This window comes from Capricornis sumatraensis, chromosome 3 (genome assembly GCF_032405125.1).
Source record: "Capricornis sumatraensis isolate serow.1 chromosome 3, serow.2, whole genome shotgun sequence".
Classification (NCBI taxonomy): Eukaryota; Metazoa; Chordata; class Mammalia; order Artiodactyla; family Bovidae; genus Capricornis; species Capricornis sumatraensis.
The window spans coordinates 139,820,820-139,844,712 of NC_091071.1; the positions used below are offsets into that span (position 1 = coordinate 139,820,820).

The 23,893-nt window shown below is 42.7% G+C and overlaps 1 protein-coding gene across 3 annotated transcripts in view; it reads right to left on the reverse strand.

The window, feature by feature from the left end:
* Positions 1-13,195: 13,195 nt before the first annotated feature.
* The window catches only part of KLF7 (KLF transcription factor 7), a 97,560-nt gene continuing 86,862 nt past the window's right edge, over positions 13,196-23,893 (reverse strand). For 2 of the 3 annotated variants that reach the window (XM_068968819.1, XM_068968820.1), the window contains 2 exons: positions 21,489-21,612; positions 13,196-13,454 (listed from right to left, as the gene is read on the reverse strand). In XM_068968819.1, the coding sequence (XP_068824920.1) occupies positions 13,403-13,454; positions 21,489-21,612 (176 nt within the window). In that variant the 3' untranslated portion in view covers positions 13,196-13,402. The remainder of the gene's footprint in view (positions 13,455-21,488; positions 21,613-23,893) is intronic. The other variant, XM_068968821.1, reaches the window with a different exon arrangement.

Consider the following 23,893-nt stretch of genomic DNA (forward strand, 5'->3'; position numbering starts at 1 on the left):
TGGGAAAGCAAGGCAGAGAATACACTCTCACTCCACTCACGGCTGCATTATCTTCTTCCTCCTAAGAGACCTCTGGGTCCTTAAGTAACTTCCCAGTCATCAAATCAGTCTTTATTAAATTTTCACATGCACTTAGTCTTAGATTCAATTTGAAATGTGCTCCAAGGAGCATCATATGGACTAAATAATTAGCTAAAGAGAAATGGCACAGAATAGATTTTAGAGAATGGCACAGAATGATGCCTCTCCAATACTGCCAGTAGTAATTGAGTCTTACAATGTAACACAATTATGTGAATTTTTTATTTTTGAGTTATACATTTATTGTCAATTATACTTAAAGGGGAAACAGTCAAATCAGTGTTTTTACTTAGGACAAAGGAAATTTTTGCCTAGGACAAAGCTAAAATAGATGTTTAAGATTTTTAAAGTGGGGTTGACTTGAAGAAAAATATTAAGGAAGTATTTGTGCAAGGATATCACAAGAATCTCGAAGGCCATATTCAAGCGACTAAAGTTTAAGAAGCGTGGCCAAGGCTAGTTGATCATTACTGCATATCAACAACCCTGGGTTGCCTCCTGTTCTGCAAAGGGTGTGCTGTATGACACTGGGAGGGTAAAAAATCTCTCTGAGCACCAATATGTGCATGAGTGCCTGCCAAGTTGCTCTTTGCAACCCCATGGACTGCAGCCTGCCAGGCTTCTCTGTTCATAGGATTCTCTAGGCAAGAACACTGGAGTGGGTCGCCATTTCCTCCTCTAGGGACACCAGTATACTCAAATACAATGGTGGTATTAAAAGAGATCACCAAGATCTGTTCCAATTCTAGCAAGTGATGATTTATCTACACTATAGGTTACCATCTGTGGCTAAAAGGAAGGAAATTGGGAAATTAAGTCATTGTTGTCAATGGGGATGTCATGGCTAAACATGCAGAAGCAGCAATTTGGTTCCTGAGTCACCAAAGAAGAGTAAGGGGTAGAGGAAAATCCAGAGTGAGAAGACTTATGTGCCATCGCTGTCCCCTGGACCTTCACAAAGTCACCTGCCATCTGTGGGCCCTCTATCAAAGTCACATGCCCTCTACCTACTGAGTTCCAGTGTCTCTGTCTGTGAAGGCGAAGGGCCACGGTAGTGAATGATACCTATGCCATTATCATGCAGTCTTGTTGCATGGCTCATATGCAATGCACGTGAAGGGAAAGTTCTAATCAAATACAAATCTTATTCTCCACCACCTCTTGTAGCTCTTTGTTGTTTCAGTATTTTTAAATATAGTGGGGTGGTATCTAACCATATGATGGTTAAGCAGAATTTTTAAGAAAACAATAGGTTACATTCAAGTGAGTCAATATTGATAGTTTTGAACAGCAGGGATAAAAGGTTTAATGCTGAAGAGGGAATCACCAATTGGTTCATAATGGGTATCCCCCAAACCCATCATCATTCACCAATCACCTCAAAATCCTCTTTCAATTAAAAGTTTTAATGTCTTCTTCTAAACCTATAATCCTAAGTAGAAGATGAGCTAGCTATACTAAATTATTTATCCATTCCACTGAGCTTTGCTTTTTACAAGGTTCCTTTCTATTAGCACAGAATTTCCAATCAAATATGTAACCTCAGATTAGAGCTGTCACAAAACCTATTCACTTTACTCCCCAGGTTACCTAGGGTACACTTTGTGACTACTGCCTTTGAAACTAGAATTATAGTTATTTTTTGCACTTACTAAGTTACCAAGCTTGCTTTCCTGATCTGTGAGTTGAGGAGGAGATAAACATTGCTAGAGGGAAACACAAAGAACTTGTAATTTATAAATAGGGAGGCTGTAACAGAGGAAATAGAATCAAATCACTCATTGTTAAGACTGGAGTCATTTAGTGTTGGGTCAGACAACCTGTTAGTACTCATACCTGAATTTATGTTATATGACAAAAACAGATGTTTGAAGTGTTGTGAAGTGGGTAATGTATTTTTAGACATATTTTAAACAAAAGTTATATCTCTAAATATGGAAAATTCAGTCATCTAGAATATTCAGACTCAGAAAGACTCATGATACTGGTGGTGGTGGTTTAGTCGCTAAGATATGTCCAACTCTTGTGACCCATGGATTGTAGTCTGCCCGGCTCCTCTGTCCACGGGATCCTCTAGGCAAGAATACTAGAGTGGGCTGCCATTTCTTTCTCCAGGGGATCTTCCTGTCTCAGGGATTGAACTCAGGTCCCCTGCATTGTAGGCAGATTCTTTACCAACTGAGCTATGAGGGAAGCCCTAAACAGAAGTCCATCAACAGAAAACTGGATTAAAGATTTACTGAGCATGGCCCCGCCTATCAGAACAAGACCCAGTTTTACCCCTCAGTCAGTCTCTCCCATCAGGAAGCTTTCATAAGCCTCTTATCCTTCTCCATCAGAGGGAAGACAGTCTGAAAACCACAATCACAGAAAACTAACCAATCGGATCACATGGGCCACAGACTTGTCTAACTCAATGAAACTATGAGCCATGCTGTGTAGGGCCACCCAATACAAACAGGTCATGGTGGAGAGTTCTGACAAAACGTAGTCCACCGGAGAAGGGAATGGCAAACCACTTCAGTATTCTTTCCTTGAGAACCCCATGAACAGTATGAAAAGGCAAAAAGATAGGACACTGAAAAATGAACTCCCCAGGTCAGTAGGTACCCAATATGCTATGGGAGATCAGTGGAGAAATAATACCAGAAAGAATGAAGAGATGGAGAGAAAGCAAAAATAACACCTAGTTCTGGATGTGACTGGTGATGGAAGTAAAGTCCAAAGCTGTAAAGAGCAATATTGCATAGAAACCTGGAATGTTAGGTCCATGAATCAAGGCAAATTGGAAGTGGTCAAACAGGAAATGGCAGAAGTGAACATCAACATTTTAGGAATCAGCGAATTAAAATGGGCTGGAATGGGTGAATTTAACTCAAATGACCACTATATTCACTACTGTGGGCAGGAATCACTTTGAAGAAATGGAATAGCCATCATAGTCAACAAAAGAGTCCGAAATGCAGTACTTGGATGCAATCTCAAAAATGACAGAATGATCGCTGTTCATTTCCAAAGCAAACCATTCAATATCACAGTAATCCAAGTCTATGTCCTGAGCAGTAATGCTGAAGAAGCTGAAGCTGAACGGTGCTATGAAGACTTACAAGACCTTCTAGAACTAACACTCCCAAAAGATGTCCTTTTCATTATAAGGGACTGGAATGCCAAAGTAGGAAGTCAAGAAATACCAGGAGTAACAGGGAAATTTGGCCTTGGAGTACAGAATGAAGCAGAGCAAAAGCTAATGGAGTTTTGCCAAGAGAACGCACTGGTCATAGCAAACACCCTCTCCCAACAACACAAGGTATAAGACTCCTCACATGGACATCAACAGATGGTTAATACCAAAATCAGATTGATTATATTCTTTGCAACCAAAGATGGAGACGCTCTATACAGTCATCAAAAATAAGACCAGGAGCTGACTGTGGCTCAGATCATGAACTCCTTATTGCAAAATTCAGACTGAAATTGAAGCAAGTAGGGAAAACCACTAGACCATTCAGGTATGACCTAAATCAAATCCCTTATGATTATACAGTGGAAATGACAGACAGATTCAAGGGTTAGATCTGACAGAGTGCCTGAAGAACTATGGACGGAGGTTTGTGACATTGTACAGGAGGCAGTGATCAAGACCATCCCTGAGAAAAAGAAGTGCAAAAAGGCAAAATGGTTGTCCGAGGAGGCCTTACAAATAGCTATAAGAAGAAGAGAAGTGAAAGGCAAAGAAGAAAAGGAAAAATATACCCATCAGAATGCAGAGTTCCAAAGAATAGCAAGGAGAAATAAGAAAGCCTTCCTCAGTGATTAATGCAAAGAAATAGAGGAAAACAATAGAATGGGGAAGATTAAAGATAGCTTCAAGAAAATTAGAGATACCAAGGGAACATTTCATGTAGAGCTGGGCTCAATAAAGGACAGAGATGGTATGGACCTAATAGAAGCAGAAGATATTAAGAAGAGGTGGCAAGAATACACAGAAGAACTATACAAATAAGATCTTCATGACCCAGAGAATCACGATGGTGTGATCACTCACCTAGGGCCAGACATCCTGGAATGCGAACTCAAGTGGGCCTTAGGAAGCATCACTATGAACAAAGCTAGTGAAGGTGATGGAATTCCAGTTGAACTATTTCAAATCCTAAAGGATGAAGCTTGAAAGTGCTACACTCAATATGCCAGCAAATTTGGAAAACTCAGCAGTGGCCACAGGACTGGAAAAGGTCAGTTTTCATTCCAATCCCAAAGAAAGGCAATGCCAAGGAATGTTCAAACTACCACATAATTGCACTCATCTCACACGCTAGTAAAGCAATGTTCAAAATTCTCCAAGGCGGGCTTCAACAGTATGTGAACTGTGAAATTACAGATGTTCAAGCTGGATTTAGAAAAGGCAGAGGAACCAGAGATCAAATTGTCACCATCCGTTAGATCATCCGTTAGATCATCGAAAAAGCAAGAGTTCCAGAAACACATCTACTTCTGCATTTTTGAAGATGCCAAAGCCTTTGACTGTGTGGATCACAATAAACTGTGGAAAATTCTGAAAGAGATGGGAATACAAGATCACCTGACCTGCCTCTTGAGAAATCTGTATGCAGGTCAAGAAGCAACAATTAGAACTGGACATGGAACAACAGACTGGTTCCAAATAGGAAAAGGAGTACATCAAGGATGTATATTGTCACCCTGCTTATTTAACTTATACACAGAGTACATCATGAGAAATGCTGGGCTGGGAGAAGCACAAGCAGGAATCAAGATTGCCAGAAGAAATATCAGTAACCTCAGATAGGCAGATGACACCACCCTTACGGCAGCAAGCGAAGAACTCAAGACCCTCTTGATGAAAGTGAAAGAGGAGAGTGAAAAAGTTGGCTTAAACCTCAATATTCAGAAAACTAAGATCATGACATCCTGTCCCATCACTTCATGGCACATAGATGGGGAAACAATGGAAAGAGTGAGAGACTTTAATTGGGGTGGGGGGCCTCCAAAATCACTTCAGATGGTGACTGTTGCCATGAAATTAAAAGACGCTTGCTCCTTGAAAGAAAAGTTATGACCAACTGAGACAGCATATTAAAAAGTAGAGACATTACTTTGCCAACAAAGGTCCGTCTAGTCAAAGCTATGGTTTTTCCAGTAGTCATGTATGGATATGAGAGCTGGACTCTAAAGAAAGCTGAGCACCGAAGAATTGATGCTTTTGAACTGTGGTGTTGGAGAAGACTCTTGAGAGTCCCTTGCAAGGAGATCCAACCAGTCCATCCTAAAGGAAATCAGTCCTGAACATTCATTGGAAGGACTGATGTTGAAGCTGAAACTCCAATACTTTGGCCACCTAATGCGAAGAGCTGACTCATTTGAAAAGACCTTGATGCTAGAAAAGATTGAAGGTGGGAGGAGAAGGGGACAACAGAGGATGAGATGGTTGGATGGCATCACAGACTCAATGGACATGAGTTTGAGCAAAGTCTGGGAGTTGGTCCTGGACAGGGAGGCCTGGTGTGCTGCAGTTCATGGGGTCAGAGTCAGAGACGACTGAGTGACTGAACTGAACTGAGAATATTCAATTATGCAAACCATCTCCTTTCCTTATGGCAAAAAGATTAGACTTACCAGCTTCCCCTCTTATTATCTCAGCACAGTGTATGCTGTCGCCCACTTGAAATGTTCAATTTGATATGCTTTGACATGTCAGGCTCATTTTTACAGAAAAATAAGCCTTGTTCTAAGTAATACAGCAATGTTATCCTATGCTTCCTTGAACAGACTGATTTCTAAGCCAATGACTTTGGTTATGAGATGGTTGAATGACTTCACAAGTCACGGATCTACTAAATGACCAGAGACCAGGAGGTGGGTCCACGGACTCTGGGGCCAGTGATTTTCCCCATCATAGCCTGTAGTTTTTTGTCAGAAGGCTTTGAGTTGCCTGGTTGCCTTGTTGCCCAGCTCACCTGCTTACTTGAAAGATGTGGGCACAGATGTTTACAACGGTCACCACCATTTTCCTGACCCCTGAAGCATCTACTGTTCTTCCCCTTCAGTTTTACTGGAGTGAGGCCACATCACTCAGTTTCCCTTCCAAGCTCACTGCAACACTCTTCACACCCGTGTTCCTGTTCAGAGACATGCCTGGGCCCACGCAGCAAGTTCAGCCACTATAGTCACGATCTTCAATGGGAAAATAGAAAACTCTCTCATCAGATTCATCGGAGGAGGGATAGAAGTGATTCGCCATTGTATTTGTTTCTATAAACCCGAAGTGTGGAAAGAAAGCTTGAGAGCCCTGTGTCCTTGGTAGGTGACAAGCGAGGAATTTGTTGCTGCTCCCAGTTAACGATAGCACTTTTTTCAGAGATTTGCTCTGTGAGGGGTCCCAGGATTCTAACATCAACTAGGTTCTCTGCCTTCCTGCTAACGTGGATGTTCTTTCCTGGAAGTGTATGGAAGAAAAATTTTAGTAAGTGTTGTTTTCTATTCTGAGGCTCTTTCCCAGGCTCTCCAGCTCCTCCTTTTCAGTGTTCGAGGCTGCTTATGTTTGCACCTACCTTGTACTATGCCTAGCCACATAATGGCTCTATCTCTGGTGAGCCATCTCATCCCCACTTTGTCACTGATCTTCCCTTTCAATTTATATTGACTCACCAACCCCTTACCTCAATTATTCCTTCTCACTCAACTCTGTCCTTCTTCCCTCCTCCACCAACTGCTTCAAGTTATCATTTCCAAAGCTGCTGTATTTAATGCCATCCCATAACAATCTTTCCCCTTCTCTCACCAAATAAACTGCTTTCAATAAGTTGCTCCTAACCCCCAAAACAAATAACATCCCACAATCCACTTCGTTCTAAAATATTGCTTTTCATAACTTCCAACCATTTGCTGTCTTCCTCTCCTTGAAGAAATAAACTGCCTTCAGTGTTCCTTCTTATTTGGGCTCTGAGCTACCTCACTGAAACCATAAAATACACATACACACACACATATGCGCGTACACACACACACACCCCCAACAGCCTCCCAAAACGAAGACAAATGACCTAATACAATCTTTCGCCTTCCTTTTCTCTCTCTGAGAAAGAAAACTCTCATGAGGCATATAAGGGCCCATTTTAGTCTCTTTGAGGATATTTTTTTCTCTCCAATGAAATAAGCTAAGGAGAAATACAGTAAGGCATTCCAAGGCCAAACACATTCTACTGTTTATTACACATATTACATTCTTAAATAAAAATGCGTCACATAACATTTTTTGCATAGATATCTTACAATATACCAATTTAAAAAAGAATTATGAAACAGACCAGTAACAAAAATAAATTTTTTCTTCATTAATAATTTTGTAACATTAACATACCACCATCATATAATACAAATAATAGTTTTAAATCTTAAGACTTTTGTACAGCAAAAAAACTTGACAAAGTAATATATTTATATATATATATATAAAAAGCTTAAAAAAAATAAAATGTCAAAAAAAGGCATAACCGAGGGCTATAAGACTGGGTACTTCTGTGATATATTATAAATACCAGAGAAGGCCTGAGAGCATGTGACCGAGGGAGGTGGGGGAGGGGTGGGGGCTGGGAGTAGGTCTCTCCAAACACACTTGTTAGACACATCTGGCAAAAAGAAAATGTATAGTGCAAAAACAAAGTTCTTCAAGCAACTGTTAAGAGGATAAGAGAGATTTGAAAGAAAAGTTGTGGTGGCTAGGAAGCCATGTGGTGGGAGGAGGGAGGGGGAGACAAGAGAAGAGGAGTTTGGGGAGATTTATGGAAAGGAAGGGGGAGGCTTCAAAAACATTAAACATTTATTTTTGCCTCTGTGTTTTCAAGGAGATCTTGGCCATAACAGGTGTATTTTTCCTCCCTGGAATGAAGCAGAAGTGAAAGATAAAGAAATTCAACTAAGTCTGGGTTCAGATCGAAAATGCATGCTGAGAAAAAAAAAAATTAAAAAGCTTGAGGACCAGCCAATGAGCCCCAAAGCCTTTCAGGACTGAGATCTGCAGAAATCTTTCTGCCTGGAGTCCAAAGGCCTAGGGTTAAAATGTCCCCTCTCCCCACCCTCAGCCCCTCCCCTCTATGTGGAACTCCCAGTGTGTTTTCAATATACTGGCAATTATAAGCATCCATCCCCCCAAAAGATATTAGGCACTGGTGGCTACTCCTCGTAAACGTCAGTAGCCTAACTGTTTTCCTTCTGCGAAGGTACATTAGGTACATGTGCACACGTGTCTAGCTGCATGCACACATACCACCCTCATTATTCTGATGTGGGGTCCTTTTTTATGGCAGTAGACAGAAGCTGGAGTCAAAGCAGTTTACGATTCCAAAGCTCACAGTTGAAAAAAAATTGTATAAACAGTCCCCAACAAAGAACGCATCAACATCCCCTCGTGACTGCTGAGAGGGAGCCCTGTTTGAAAAAGAGTATCTCGTTTGGGATATTTGTGAAGTGACGGCCTGGGATTTCTCTCCCCATTTTTGATACCTGTTTCCCGAGCACTTATGCGTAAATGCAAAACACCTGAAGAATACAGTACTATCTTGGAAGGGTGCACGTAAGAAAGTTAAATTGCAGCTTTATCTTTCCCTTTACCGGGATCCATTAGGAACCAACAGAGGAGATTTAAGCGAGTGTTAAAAGCAAGAGAAAACCCTGAAGCCTCAGGCAGTTAGTCATGGGATCTCACATTTTCAAGGAGTTTTTGCTTCCTCTGACACATTTTCGTTGTTCCATCTCAAGTATTCCCAAAGATCCTCACTGAGGAAAGTAGACCATCAAAGAGGCATTGATGTACACTCAGAACAGCCCCTCTAGTTTTCAAACTGAGATATCACCATGTTTACCGAAACCCAATCCAGAGCTGGAATGCAAATTCTCTCCTCCTGCCTCCACCCCCCACTTGGCAGTGGCCACTTCCGGAAGATGCCAGGGAAAGTGTCCCCAGGTAGATGTCAACCAGGTTCTACTTAATGAATTTTCACTTTGGCAAAGATCTGGGTGCAAAACTGTGGCCAGAAATGCTGGACCTCATAAGATTTAAAAAAAGAAAAAACAATGAACCTGGTTTTTGTAGTTAATATGTTGCATCTCCGACTTTCCAACCTTCCTTCTCCTAAAACCAACTCATGCAAAAGAAAGCCATTTTGCACTTTGCACTGTATTTTATATTTTACGAAGTGACTTCCATACAGGAAACCATGATGAACCAGTAACATTAATCACTAAGCTCTGTTGTTCTTGCCATTTGAGTTCATGTCTTTTGACTTTGCCACAGAATTCAGGAGTTGGGGCTACAGGCAGACGTCCTGAATGCACTGGGTGAGCCGCCCTGCAGGTCGCATTTATTTCCCCTTTGATGCAAACAGACATGGCTAATCTGGAAGCTTATCCCAAACTGATGTCCTTAAAAAAAAATCTTCTCTGGCTTCTAGATTCAAAGAAGATTTTTTTTAAAACATAGGAATCAGTTCTACTAATCATGCGTGAGGTTGGCTGTCTTTTTTACCCTGTTATCGTCAGGCAATCAAAGATGTAAAAAGGGCACAAGAGGTGCAGGAGGGGGGGACAAGGGATACTTGAAGGGCTTTGCAAGGGAGAGCACAGAGAGGAGAAGGAAATGGCCAGCATGAAGTTCATTTTGGGGGGTCTCCAATATATTTATAAAACGCAGCTTTGTCGTGGAATCCAAACATCTCTTTTTCTGGACATAATACTCATCACCACCAGGCATTAAGCTGGGCCAGTGAACCATCAGTGGGGCAGGAGGCCAGTAGGTAGGAGCAGCATTATAATTTCAGGTTTCCACATCTTTGACTTACAGTCATGTGGTAGGAGAAAGATGCACAAATTGAAATAAAGAAAACTGTCAATGGCTTCGAAACACTCTTTTTCTATACATTATACTCTGAACCCTGGATAAAGCGTGCTTCGGAGGATCACTATAACAAACACCACGACAGGTTTTTCCTTTCAAATTGGAGATCTCCTGGAATGCTGGGAGTTAACAATTTAAATGAGAAAATGGTTTAATGTGTTTCAACTGTTCACTAAAGCACTACTTTGAATAACCTGTCCTCTTGGAAGCAAACTAGCTTCAGGTTATTTCCCAGAAAGCCTGTTTACTCCAGGAGGCTTCTTCCAACCATCTCTGCCATTTCAGAGAGGATGGATACTTGATAACATGCCCAAATGACTGGGGTTACCGCTCTCCCCACCCCGCAACAGACAGGACTGGTTATTGTTCAGAGGTGTCAATCGGGCTACACAAGAACAGTTTCAAAGCCATACGCTTAGCACCCACCAAATTCTCAGGCCAATTCTCGGTCAACAAATGCCTGGAGCCAGCAAGCCCCACCATCAAGGTTCAGTGCACCCTGCTTGGAGAAAGGTCAGGAGCAGATTACAAAGGACCTCACTGGTATAAAAGAGAGAAGAATTGCCCAATATTTCAGACACTGATGAAGACCCAAGGGCCTTTGTTCTGTCACATTTAAATGAGACCTTTACAAGACCACAGATGACAACGGGGAGCGAACAAGCAATGATTACTCTTTTGCATTTTTTTAAACTTTCTTTTTAATAGAGCCTTGCATTGGTCAGTTCAAAAATTAAATTAAGTATTATAAACCCTTAATAATAGCATTTCGAGAGGCAAGACCAGCTCCAGCGGGGGAGAGAACATTTGTAAATCGTGGCAGCCACGGCTAATGCCATCATTGGGACCGTGCGTGCAGTCGTGCTGGAGGCTGCTCGAGAAAGGGATATCAACGAACCAACAAAATCTGGGGTGTCTAAAGTTTCATCTAGTGCACTGACTGGAGGCGCTACAGTTTAATACAGCTGAGGTTCAAGGTCCCTCACACATCCTTCATCCAGAAAGGATGAACCACACATTCAAATGTAATCCCATGGTCCGCCCTGATGGACTGGCTACAAACGCACTCGAATGCAGTCGAGAACTACGAGATTGTCAGCAAGCAGTGCTCCAGAAATGTTTCTAAGTCATGTCTAGTTTTAAATCTTTGGAATAAAACTGATTTTTTAAAATACCCTCTGACTAACATATACATAATTGCCTCTGGCAAATGGGCAGATTTTGTGTGTGTGTTTAGGGTGGTTTTTCTTTTTTGTTTTTGGTCTAAATTGAAAAAAGGAAAAGAGAGAAAGAAAACTTGAAGGGCCAGACCTCAGAATGCCCCAAGTGTCCAATTGGCAGCTACAGCATTTGTGATAAGGAGGCTCCTCTGCCCTCAGACGAGTAGTTTCAACATTTCAGTGAAATCAAAGTTTGCAGAAAGCTGAGAAACCAAATGCCAAGGATCTTGAAGTTTGCTGTCATAAATGAATCTGTGTTTCTTATATTTCCTTTCAAAGACTTCAGTTTTGCATCCCAAATAGGTATGGGGTGGCATTTTAACAGTCAATGAGTCAAACAGTCAAAGGAGGGCAGGAGAGGAGCCAGCTGGTATGAAGGAGCAGCAACCATGGGCGGACCAAATGCCATTTCTGTTTTTTTAGACGTGTCTTGAAGGGATGGTCCCAGAATATACAAAATATACAATCTGCCCTAATAACCACCCCACTTGCTTGCATAGGCCATTTAATGGTCCTAAAGGCAGTCTTTGGAGTTGAGGCCAGTGCCAGCTAGCTAAGAATGCGGGTAGATGATGGAGACCGATATTGGATGTGTGTGGGGGATGGAAAGTGAGGCATGGAACCCCCTCGGAGTCAGCTTGCAGAGTAAAAGTGAGGCCTCTGTTGATCCCAGGTGCTCTAGGGCACAAGTCACGGTGGGCCTAGCCAAAAAAAATTAAAAAATCAGAAATTTGTCTCTCCTTTTAGACACACCATGAGAGAAATATCTCTACCCTTTCCTTAAATGTGCACCCTTTATTCCCACAACAGCATTTGAATTGTGTGTTTTAACAAGTGGGGTGACATGACTCAGTGGGTATGAGACAGGAAGAGAGGGTGATAGTTTTTGAAGCCACTAGACTTGGGAGGCATCCTCCGTTCTCCCCATCCTGGAAAAAGGGATATTTTTGGCTTTTTTGTTAGGTCATAACCCAGAGTTACGTTCAGTATGCAGCTGCCCTTTGAGACTAGCGACATCTATGCTGAAACTGGTTGTTAGCGTAGCAGTGACACACAGCACGGGGTTGATCACTATGAGCTGAGGTCAGGATGCCTCATGGGGGATGAAAAAAGTGTGATGTCCCATCTGATTGGCTGCTTCGAGAGCTGGACATCCAGGTGACGAGAGAGAGAGTCCTGGAGAGGTTTAGTCCATGGAGAAAAGATAAAACATTTAAGCTTCCAAATAAGCTTTTCAAGTTTTCGTTAGCAAAAAACAGAGAGATTAAAAAGAAAAAATCTAGCACTGGCAATAAGGTGAGGCTCAAGGGATACACTGTGATTGATCATCAAGGACTTTATTCTCTTGGCCACTTTGCAGTCATGCTAGAAGTTTCCAGAATCCCTAGTGCATATGGTGTGCAAGAGTCAAAAAGTAAGAAAAGAACACTCTTCCCTGGAGACCTGGAGAGTGAAGTCTAGAGAAATGCAGGCCAGAAAGGTGTAAGGTGTTATTCCGGAGTCTGCCGCCGCTAAGGCCGTTGGTATCGACTGGAAAGATCTCAATAGTACTAAGAACCAAAACTGATCAACAGTTCTGTGAGGAAGTCGAACGCACGGAATAGTAGGACTTTTCACACACAAAGGACAAATAAACCGAGAGTTAATTTTGGCTACCAAACTGCAATTTGGTTTGCTAGGTCATTTTCCCCCAACTATTGAAAAAGAAACATTAGTGCTACACATATGCAACTTTAAGACGTTGTATTCTCCTATCAAGTTGCACTGAGAAGCAAGTTAAATAAGCCCCTCTTACTGCCGTCCACCTGTAGAGACGTCACATCCATTTTCTTTGATTTCCATTGGCAACAGCGGGAAATAATTCCAATAGCGCTGAAGTAAGCAGCCAGACTGCCTTGCTGAGTTCACCTGGTTTCTTTCTTCTTCTTCTTCTACCATCTGGCTAGGGCAAGGCATAAAGATAGACGTATATATTTTAAATATAGCTGAGTGCATGACTGTGTGTGTGTGTCTATGTGTGAGTGCGTGTGTGTCTGTGTGTGTGTCTGTGTGTGTGTGTACACAGAGGTTTAATGAGTGAGAACTTTCTTCTGCGAGGCAATGGGTCCCCGCCTGAAGTCCAGCCCCCTGCCTCATGGCATTTCCTTCAGACAACGGCCGGCCGACGCCATGGCAACTCTGGCCTTCAGGTTTTTTAGATATGTCTCTTCATATGGAGGGCAAGATGGTCAGACCTGGAAAAACACCTAGGGAAGATAAGAAAAACAAGAATATTAGAGAGCTCTGCATAAAGAACTCAACTTCCATCACCCCTTAGAAAATGATCAGCCCTAAAAGAGAGAGAGCCAGTGCATGTGTACTGAGGAGCAAGGCATACAGGCAGGTGAGCTCAGCAGCCAAACTGCCTGGGCCCACCTCCTGCAGCAGCTGTGTGACGGAGCACCTTAACCTCTCAGTGTCTCAAGTCTTAGTCGCTCAGTTCTGTCTGACACTTTGCGACCCCACAGACTGTAGCCCATCAGGCTCCTCTGTCCATGGAATTCTCCAGGCAAGAATACTGGAGTAGGTAGCCATTCCCTTCTCCAGGGGATCTTCCTGATGCAGGGATCCATCTCGGGTCTCCTGCACTGCAGGCAGATCACCATCTGAGCCATCAAGGAAGCCTGGTATCTTAATTCCTCCTCAATAAAATGCAGAAAATGAGAGCAGTTACTTCATAGATTGGTTGTGAGGATTAAGTGAGATGATCTATGTAAAGCACTTAGAAAATTGCCCAGCATATGGTAAAATCTTGATTAATATTAACTATTATTATTGTGATTGTCATTATTAAAGAAGAAACTAAGGTAGAAGTGTCTTGGAAATAATAGGTGTCATGCTCACACACTACAAAGAACGATTAGCCTGTACTATCAAATGATGACACTCCTAACATTTCAACACCCAGATTTCAGTCTTAAGTTTTACAATGGAAGCCCAGAAATGCTGCCTGTGATATCTGAAGGTCTATACAGGCACTCCACATTCAAAGGGAGGAAAAGCTCATGTTTATTAATAATGCTGTCATATGCAGGCATGTGCTTGGTGTTTCTCCAGTACTACCCTAGACTCAATGGACATAAGTTTAAGCAAACTCCAGGAGAGAGTGAAGGACCGGGAAGCTGGCATGCTGTAGTCTATGGGGTCACAAAGAGTCAAACACAGCTTAGCGACTGAACAGAAACAACAATATCCTCAGCAATCTTCCATGGTAAATCTTTACACTCTTTTCATGGGCATGCATGTGGTGGGAACCAGAGGCTGGGGTCACACAGCCAGTGAGTGGCAGTCGTTGGGTGAGAAGCCAGGCAGATGTGTAAACCCATTCTTTGAACTGTTTCTAGTACCCAAGGCTGGCCACTGAATCCCTTTCTCAGAGTGAAAGCAGTGGCTGTTTTGACTCCTTCCCCTTTCTTTTAACACCACCCACTTGATTATGCCCTGGGTAGTAAGTCTTCCACATTCTCAGTTGTATGTGGCTAACCCACCTCCTAAGGCTGAAGTGATGGCCACAGTGATCTGCTGAGTGACAGTCATGTGATCCACAAAGGTCAACGAGAGCGAGTTCTGGGACATTTGCTGAAACTATTGGAAGAGAGATGCTGTCTTTCCACTGGGGCTTAGACACTAAGATAGGAGCTGCGGATGTCCATGCGACCACAGGGGAAATAGCCTATTTGAGAATGAACTCAACAGAGAAAAACAGGCCAAGGGGTAGGAAGGAAGAGAGTTTCTAGTCCTGAGGACAACATCTAAGCACCTGGACTCAGCCAAGTGTGAAGACAAATCGAATTCTGTTCTTCTTAGTTATAGGAGCTAATAAAAAACCCTGGAAGCTAACTCAAGACTGACTCAGGGTTCTCTACTTATAACTAATAGAGTGGCCATTTCTGCATCTCTGAGGCCTACATACAGTCTCAGGTTCTTGGGCTGGAATCCCAGGGAAGTCAGTGCATCAGACAGCAGTCATTCTGAGTTCTGGGTGTGAGGTCTCCCTCAGATCCAGCTCTAGAAACTGGTCTCCATCCTACCTGGGAGAAAGTCCCCAGGTCCCCTGAGATACTGCCTGAGACATCCTTCCAGTTCAAAACTCTAGTTGGTGTGTTAGCAAGCTGTTCTGCTCAGGTCAGCAAGAGTTCCTGTTCAGGGCAGAATTTCCCTGTATTTGTTCATTCCTAAAACAAAGAAAGAGAAAACCCCTGGCCCTATCTGCTGACCCCAGCACTCTCCACGCACTGTTTGTGTTCATTTCTCAGATACACATGCCAGATAGAACCTCAAGAAAATGAAGCAAAATAGAACAAAGTAAAATGAAAAAAAAAATTACCATAACAGGAACAATAAGGGTAGAAAGTGATCTAATTCAGTAACATATTGAATAGCAGTAATTCTAACCATAACTGCTTATTTCAGGCTCTGATTTGGTATAAGCAAGATACTCGCATAATTCCTTGGCATAGCATCTAAAGAGGATTTGATTTACTATAGAAGAGTGATAAATTTTCTTTAAAAGCAAGTACTTGATGTCACTGGTACAAGAAAAAGCAGTACAGCCTGCGGGGAACTTAGTATTTGACTGTCCTGTGCCAAGGGCACACTTAGTACCATCCACTGCCTCTTCTCTTTCTTTCCCTTTCTCCTTCCCCTCCTCCTTTCTTCCTTCTATCCTTCCTTCATCTCAACAGCGTAGAGAAAGAAGATTTAAGTCGGGAAGTTCTTTTTGTAGGTATTTCCTTTCTAAAGTTAACATTCTTATAAGAACTCCTTAAAGAAGGTACGATTCTTAGCCCCATTACCAGACAAGATATTCATCAAAAAGAAGCAAAGCCAAAATCTGAACCCAAGTAGCCTTGACTCCAGACCCCATGCTTTCAGCCATACCCAGTTCTCAGGCTGAGCAGAAGGTCAAGCTGAACTGTCCATTTAAAGAATTGGTAGTAGGCAGAACTGATGGATGGTCTTCCCCAAACACTTGCACCTCATCCCCAGAACTTGTGAATATGTTAGGTTCAAAGGCAAAGGAGAATTAAGGTTGTGGGTGGAATGAATTAATTTGCTGGTCAGCTGACTTTCAAATAGGAAATTTACTCTGGATTATCTGGGTAGATCCAATGTCACTGCAAGGGTCTTTAAAAATGGAAAAGGGAAGTAAGAGAGAAAGGCAGAGAAATGGAAGCATGAAAAGGACTCAATAGCTTTGATGATGAAGAAATGGGGTCAGGAGCCAAGGAACATGGACAAAGCTGAAAGCTGGAAAAGGCAAGGAAAATGGGTTCTTCCCTTAAGCTTCAGGAAGGGAATGGAGAGCAACCCACATCTTGATTTTACCCCCAGGGAGATCTGTGTTGGACGTCTAACCCAAGGAATCGTGAGATGATAAATCTGTGAAGATAAATAAGGGTGATACTAAACTCGTGACAACTGGCAATGTCAGCAACTAGAAAATGAATCCAGAAGTTAATCTGGTCAAGCCTGAGCAGCAAGGCCCTGCAAGAAAGCCACAGTGCACGTACCAAGAACCCTGTGCGTCCAAAAGAGGCAAGTGGGGATTTGAGATGGTAAGGAGCAAAGCAGAAGTCTTTGCTACTAGTACAAAATCTTTCTCTTTTCTTTTCCACACCCTGAGAACGTACAGGACAACGGTTTTTTAAAATTAATTAATTAATTAATTTGTGGCTGTGCTGGGTCTGTGTTGCTGCATGCGGGCTTTCTCTAGTTGCAGCAAATGGGAGCTACTCTCTAGTTGAGGTATGCAGGTTTCTTACTGCGGTAGCTTCTCTTTTTGCAGAGCACAAGCATTAGGTCTCATGGGGCTCAGGAATTGCTTCACGGCATGTGGAAATCTTTCCAGACCAGGGATCGAACCCACGTCTCCTGCATTGGCAGGTGGATTCTTAACCACTGGATCACCAGGGAAGTTGCATGGAACAACAGCATTCTTGATTTAGGACTTCATTTGAAATAACCACTCAGTACTGTATGTGTTCCATACTTGCATTCTCCTTTAACCAACTGCTTAACCTGTGCTGAGTACCTAGCAATCTGTACAAGCATCTATCTTTACTCTTTAAATTCTTTCAGAAAAAAAAAGCGAAAAACCAACCAATTCTTTAACATGGTATAAAATATGATCACACCCCTCCTGAATCAAACTAGCATCATTATTTGTTAAAATTCTAGGAAGTTCATGGATTTAGAATGAGACTGGGTCCCTCACCGTTGAGGTCTTATTTAAATCCAATATACCAGTAGGATACTTAGTCATGATTAATTTATATTTATTAAATTATACTTACTGAAATCCACATAGGAATAGTAAAGTGAAAAGTAATAGATAAACTCTGCATCTAGAAATGCAGAATCTAGTCATTCTAAGGGTAATATACCCCCAGAGGGTATTTAGGACTATACAGCAGTCAGGTGACCTTAAATAAGAAAGTTCTTAATGACTAAAATTTGTTTACTGCAGAGAACTAGTCAAACTCCTATTGTCATTTCTCTTGCTGATGAAAAAGGCCCCCTAAAGTCACATGGGCATTAAGCCAACAGCAACGCACCAGGGCCCCAAAGTGCTAGATATAGGTTGATGTTTCTCACCACCTATAAGTGGGCTGACCAAGAGATCAAAGATCAAAATGCCTCCTCTAAACTTCCTAGGATTTTGGAGGTACTACCCTGGTGGCTCAGACAGTATAAGTGTCTGTCTACAATGTGGGAGACTCGGGTTCAATCCCTGGGTCGGGATGATCTGCTGGAGAAGGAAATGGCAATCCACTCCAGTACTATTGCCTGGAAAATCCCAGGGACAGAGGAGCCTGATAGGCTACAGTCCATGGGGTTGCAAAGAGTTGGACACGACTGAGCGACTGACTATAACCCCGGGAGCAGGCTCCTTGGGTTATAGCTGCATATGGCTACTTGGGGAAATAGCCCTGCTTACTACCATCAGCAGCCTCTTGTTCTATGGGCTGAGAAACAACACTCATCCCTTTAAGCAGCTGATCACTGAGTGGGCTGTACTGCGTACTTTGATGGTAAGATAGCAGAAACACCTCATTGCTTTCTCCCCAAACCTGAAGCCAGAGGTCACAACACTTAATGTCTTTAATGCCAGGCAGATAAAGTAAATGGGTGCAATGGGTCAAGAGTAAGGAACGCATAGCATTTTTAAACCATTTGATTCTACTTCTGTGAATATAAAGAAATGTTGCTCTTCATTAAGAGGAGATAACTGGACATGCTACACAGTAACTGATGCTCTGCCTTCACACTGGGGAGACCGTGGTGAGGGAGGGGGAACAGAGTGAAATGAATAATCAGAGGACCATACCAAAGGCAGCTCCAGAAAATTATGGCCACCTGGGAATGTGAGTCCACTGTTACCAGATCTTCCAATTTTTCAAAGCCAGAAACAGAGATTTTTGTGACATTTAGCAATTTGAAATGTCAGCAAAACAAACAAGAACTCATGTATTTTTAAATTTACTCTATAGGCAAAATAAAAGTATAAGTTAGACTTGGTACCTGCTTTAAGGTCAAGAAACCCCAATCTTACTTAGTTCAGCCTCTAAGTAGATAGTCTGAGGGCTTCCCAGGTGGCGCTAGTGGTAAAGAACCCACCTTTCAATGCAGGAGACCTAAGAGATACAGGTTTGGTCTCTGGTTCAGGAAGACCCCCTGGAGGAGGAAATGGCAATCTGCTTCAATAATCTTGCCTGGAAAATCCCATGGACAGAGGAGCCTGGTGGGCTATACAGTCCATGGGATCGTAAAGGATCGGACATGACTGAAATGACTTAGCACGTATGCCCAGAGGGTAGTCTGATTATTCAATTATATGAGGCAAGAGATAGATTTCCCAGGCTCATACATATTGTGGCACCAACTGGATCCAGTGCTCTGCTAAAGGCTATAAATGTCTCTTTCTTTGAAGGTAAAAGTCTTCTAAGGAATGCCAAGTCCGCGGTCACTCCAGGCTTCCCTTCCATCACTTTGGGACCACTCCAGCTCCCCGCGCCACCTCCCAGACCTGCTCCATTTTCAGCACAGTTCCTGCAGCTGAAGTACAAGGTGCTGCCTGTCAGGAGACACTAACGAGGCTCCATCCCCTGGTTTCTGACACTGATGAAAAGCACTGACTCTGCTGCCACAGAAGTTTGAGCTACTCGCCAGCTGCCCCAAATACCATGTCACAGAGTTTGTACCATCTGCTCAGCAAACTTCTAGCTCCAGAAATCAGAGTATATTTTGATGAGGAAAATCAAGCAAAAGACTAACTGAACTACCCATCCCCGACATCTCCTACACTGAAATATCCGGTCAGTTTGAAATTATTTCTCCATGTACATCAGTCAGGTTTAATCCTAGTATGTTAAGTGCTGGAAAGATGCACTGTTGTTCAGTCGCTCAGTCATGTCTGACTCTTTGTATCCCCATGGACTGCAGCATGCCAGGCTTCCCTCTCCTTCACCATCTCCTGCAGCTTGCTCAAATTCATGTCGATTGACCTGATGATGCTACCCAACCATCTCATTCTCTGTCATCCCCTTCTCCAGTATAGACAGTTAATACTGCTTAATAACTCAGTTGACTTGAGAGGAATACGAAGTCTGGCAATTTCCCCCAAACAATTCTTTGCCTGTTTCCAAGGCTTATGGCTATCCATAAAGCATGATTTCCAAGTAATAGCCTCACCACCTTTCAGGGAAGGATGACTCACGTGTACCTACTACCACCACACTCTGATAACTCACAAAGGATATATCTTCATCCCCACTGATATAATGCCCTTCCTCAAAGGACTGTGGAGCAACATCAACATCACTGAAATATAATCTATAGGAGAATAGCTGCTGATTTCTATAAATTCAGGGGGACTTTGAGGTGAATGGGGCAGAAATGACAAACAGGTTGTATTTTGGAGTAGCAGAAGAGAGCTCTAAGGGACGGACAGACAATAGCTTCATGGAGTATACTTCCTCAGCCTTGGGGTGGGAGGTTATCTCTGGGCTCCAGGAGGCATAGGGGCTTTATTTAGTTCTTTGAGAATGAAGATAAGAGGAAAATAGGCTCTTCAGGAAAAAGGGGGAAAAAAAAAAAAAAGGAGGAACAACGTGAATGCTTCTTTATAAGCATCTTAAAGGAGCACCAAGGCACTGGCCACCCATGAAACATGGCCACTTCTGTCCTGCTCTGCACCAGAGGAAGGTCTGGTGAGGGGGCTGGGGGAGGGGCAGGATGCAGAAGCGATCGCATTTCCTCCACTGGAGAGCCAGGCCTCTGTGGACATCCTGCACAGCCCTCCTGCCACCCTGCGAGCGAGGGGCAGAGCCGGGGAACCCTGAGGCTTTCAGGGCTTTTATCGTATTAGAAGCATTTTTCTCATCATAACCGAGACCTTTAATATTGCATTAAAAAGATGGTTAATTTTCTTAAGCTTCCTTTTAAACACAGAAATAGGATTAGAAGGATAACACGCTCAGATGCAAGCCCATTATTTGATTACGTCTAAACCTAATCCTGCCTTCACCTTGGCCTGCAGAGTCTCCATTTTGGGGTTTATTGGTTGATAATGCCAGGGCTGTCAGATACTATTACTTGTGTAGTGTCTGTTGCTACGTGCTCTTTCTTCCACTATCAAATGCTGAAGGTTTGAAATTGAATTATAGGATGAGTTCTCAAAGCCTCACCATCTTTTAGACCTTTGTACCTACTTTCAAAGAAGAAAGGATGGCCCAGGCCCCCCAAAAGAATGGGAACTCTCTTCAGCAAATTCATTTCTAACAATGCTTCAAAGGAGTCTTATAACTAATTCCCCCTCCTTCATGCAGGCTTTCTACTTCTCACATTGAGAAAAACGGTATTGATATTAATAAAAAGATCAGAAACTACCGGCGACCATTCTCTCTAGTCTATTAATTTTCTTATTATACTAAAATTATCTGTCACATTATCCCCTCGAGGGTAGGAGTTAGGTCTCACTGATATCGAGAGACCATCACAGTTCTGGTGTTCATGAGATACTCATGTAATTGACCTAAGAATCCGTATCATCTCTTGAACGTATGCAAGGAGGCACCCTTAATCTCATTGGTTTTCTCCATGGAGAAGTACGAGGCATCCCCAGGCCCGAGTCTCTTCGAGAGAGGCTTGTGATGAAGCTAGGAGTGCACGACCAACCCAACCTCCCACCCACTTCACCGTCTCCCTTTCCCTTCCCGCCAGCTTCTAAGTTTCTTTACCTGTCGCAGTGGTTGCATTTAAAGGGCTTTGCACCTGTGTGTTTCCTGTAGTGCCTTGTGAGCTCATCGCTTCGTGCAAAACGCCACTCACACCCTTCCCATGAGCACTTATAAGGCTTCTCACCTGCAAGGAGAGATGGAATGACCATGGTCAGTGACAGGAACAACATGATCTGGGTCTGTTGCCTACTCTTCAGTCTTGGAAAAGGGCTATAAAATCATTCCTGAAAGGCTAAATTTCCTAACATAGTGTGTCACATTTTTTTAAGCCTCTTAGTACTTTTGTTGTTATTTTTTTTAACCTTCAAAAGTGGTTTCACAAGATCTTCAAATCTAGAGCTGTCATTTCAGTTCCCAGAGTCAAAGCATTTCCTTCGACTGGAGAGGGATCAATTTTTATTTATTTTTTATTCTCTGGAGCTCTCTGACCCCCCACATTCCAAGCAGAAAGGAAATGTGCTATTTTCATCAGAACCACAAATGCTTCTAATTCTATTTTTCTCCAGAACCGAGAGTAATTTACCATTTCAGCCTCTTTAGTCTTCTCCCCTCTCTTCCCTCCTACCACAAAGTGTAGCCAGGCAGCTGACTGACAAGGCAAAGAGCTCAGGGCTCCCAGAACCTCGGTTCCTTCCAGTAAATGTGAGTGGATGGACACTCATGAGGAAAGGCTACAATTTAAGAGTAGAACAAAAAATCACTTAACGATTCCTGGTATTTATGTAAAATATAGTCACAAAAGTCCCATTTAAGAAGATCATCACTGAATGACTCCAGCGCATTCATATGCGAGAACGATACACATTATTACAAAATATTTTTAAAGTCAATTTGTAGAGCAAGGTTTCAGCCACGCTGAAGCTGCTTAGAAGCATGAAATCCAAGCTCTGTGCTCAAGTGACCTTTTTGCACAGTAAATACAGATGGAGGAATATGGGAGAGAAAGTACATGACTTTTCCTAAGACCTTTTTTTTTTAACCCATCAACGTCTGTCACCAAACATGACAAATATTTACCCTTCCAACTGTATGGTGGGCTGGTTCTAAAAAGAAGAAAAGAAAGTGATCTCTGAAATCTTGAGAGTTACCGAGCCCTGTCACTGAGAGACCTGTTAGCATAGAAGTCAACAGCCCTGTGAAGCCAACTTTCCTAGGCTCAACTTTTGGTTCTGCCCTTAACTATCTATCCTTGGGCAAGATGATAAACCTCTCTGCGCCTCTGCCTTCTTTTACAAATAACAGTAGTATGTACCTCAAAGGGAGAGGATAAATTAATATACATATGTACTATATATTAATCAGAACAATGCCTGGCATAGATACGATTAACATAACTAGTAAACAGTATAAACTGCCAAACCCAAAATTTCCAGATACACAAGTGCCAAAGTAGTACAGCTGCCCCACTATTTCTCCATTTTTAATAGCTCAATCTTTCACTAGGCAGCAGTTTAGGAGACCTTGCCCAGATACTATACTTGACCCACTTTCTTCTTTCCACCTTTCTCCTTCTCTTTAAACCTAACTACAAAGTGTTCACAATTCTTTATTTGTATCACCTAGAATTGAACCAAACAGGATTGAAAATTTTATTTCATTAAATCGGTGCCCTAGTGAGCCGCTGCTCTGTAAGGCCCATGGAGAAGAGGAATGAGAAATACAGGCATCTCTTTTCAACTGAACCGAGAGGACATGAAGGAGGGCCAGAGGCGCAGGAGGAAACCCATTCAGTTTTGGAAACCAGAAAAAAAAAAAAAAAAAAAAGAATCACTAAGCGGTGTTAAAAGTTCACCTTCTAGATCCTTACAGCCACAGTTTTAGAAAAGTGTGCCTGCTGCAGAGAGAGAAGGTGAAGTGTGATGGGGTCAGGTCAGCTTCAGAGTTAGCACACCTGGGATCTTATTCTGTCTGTTACAGACACAAGGCCTCAGGGTCCCCGTCTGTCAAATGGGGGTGAGATTCCTGTGTCTATTGCGAAGCTGACGTAAGGTGTTGTGTATCAGGCATTTCTGGAGCCTGGAGCAAGGTAAATGGTTAATCTGAACCCCCACCCCTCCCCATTAGCCTGCATTCTCAGAGGCGGCTGAGGAGACAGGTCTAAGTGGTGGTCAATACAAACTTCCAGGACTCAGGCTCCAGCCTGCTGAGCCTGGAGTCACCTTGGGCAACCGAAATATTGAAAAATGGGAGAGTCTTTTTAAGTCTGAAGTGTTACCTCAGTACACTGATGGAGAATGGACCAGAAAGACCGTGTCCTTTATATCTGCTCTGAATGAGTGGGATGTTGAAGGGGAACTAAGAGACCCAAGTTGGAGAGAGAAGTACCAGAAAGGACTGTTGGCATCAATTACTTAAGGCTACTGATCACCCATGAGCCTCTGTTACTTCAAAGAAATCTGGCAAAC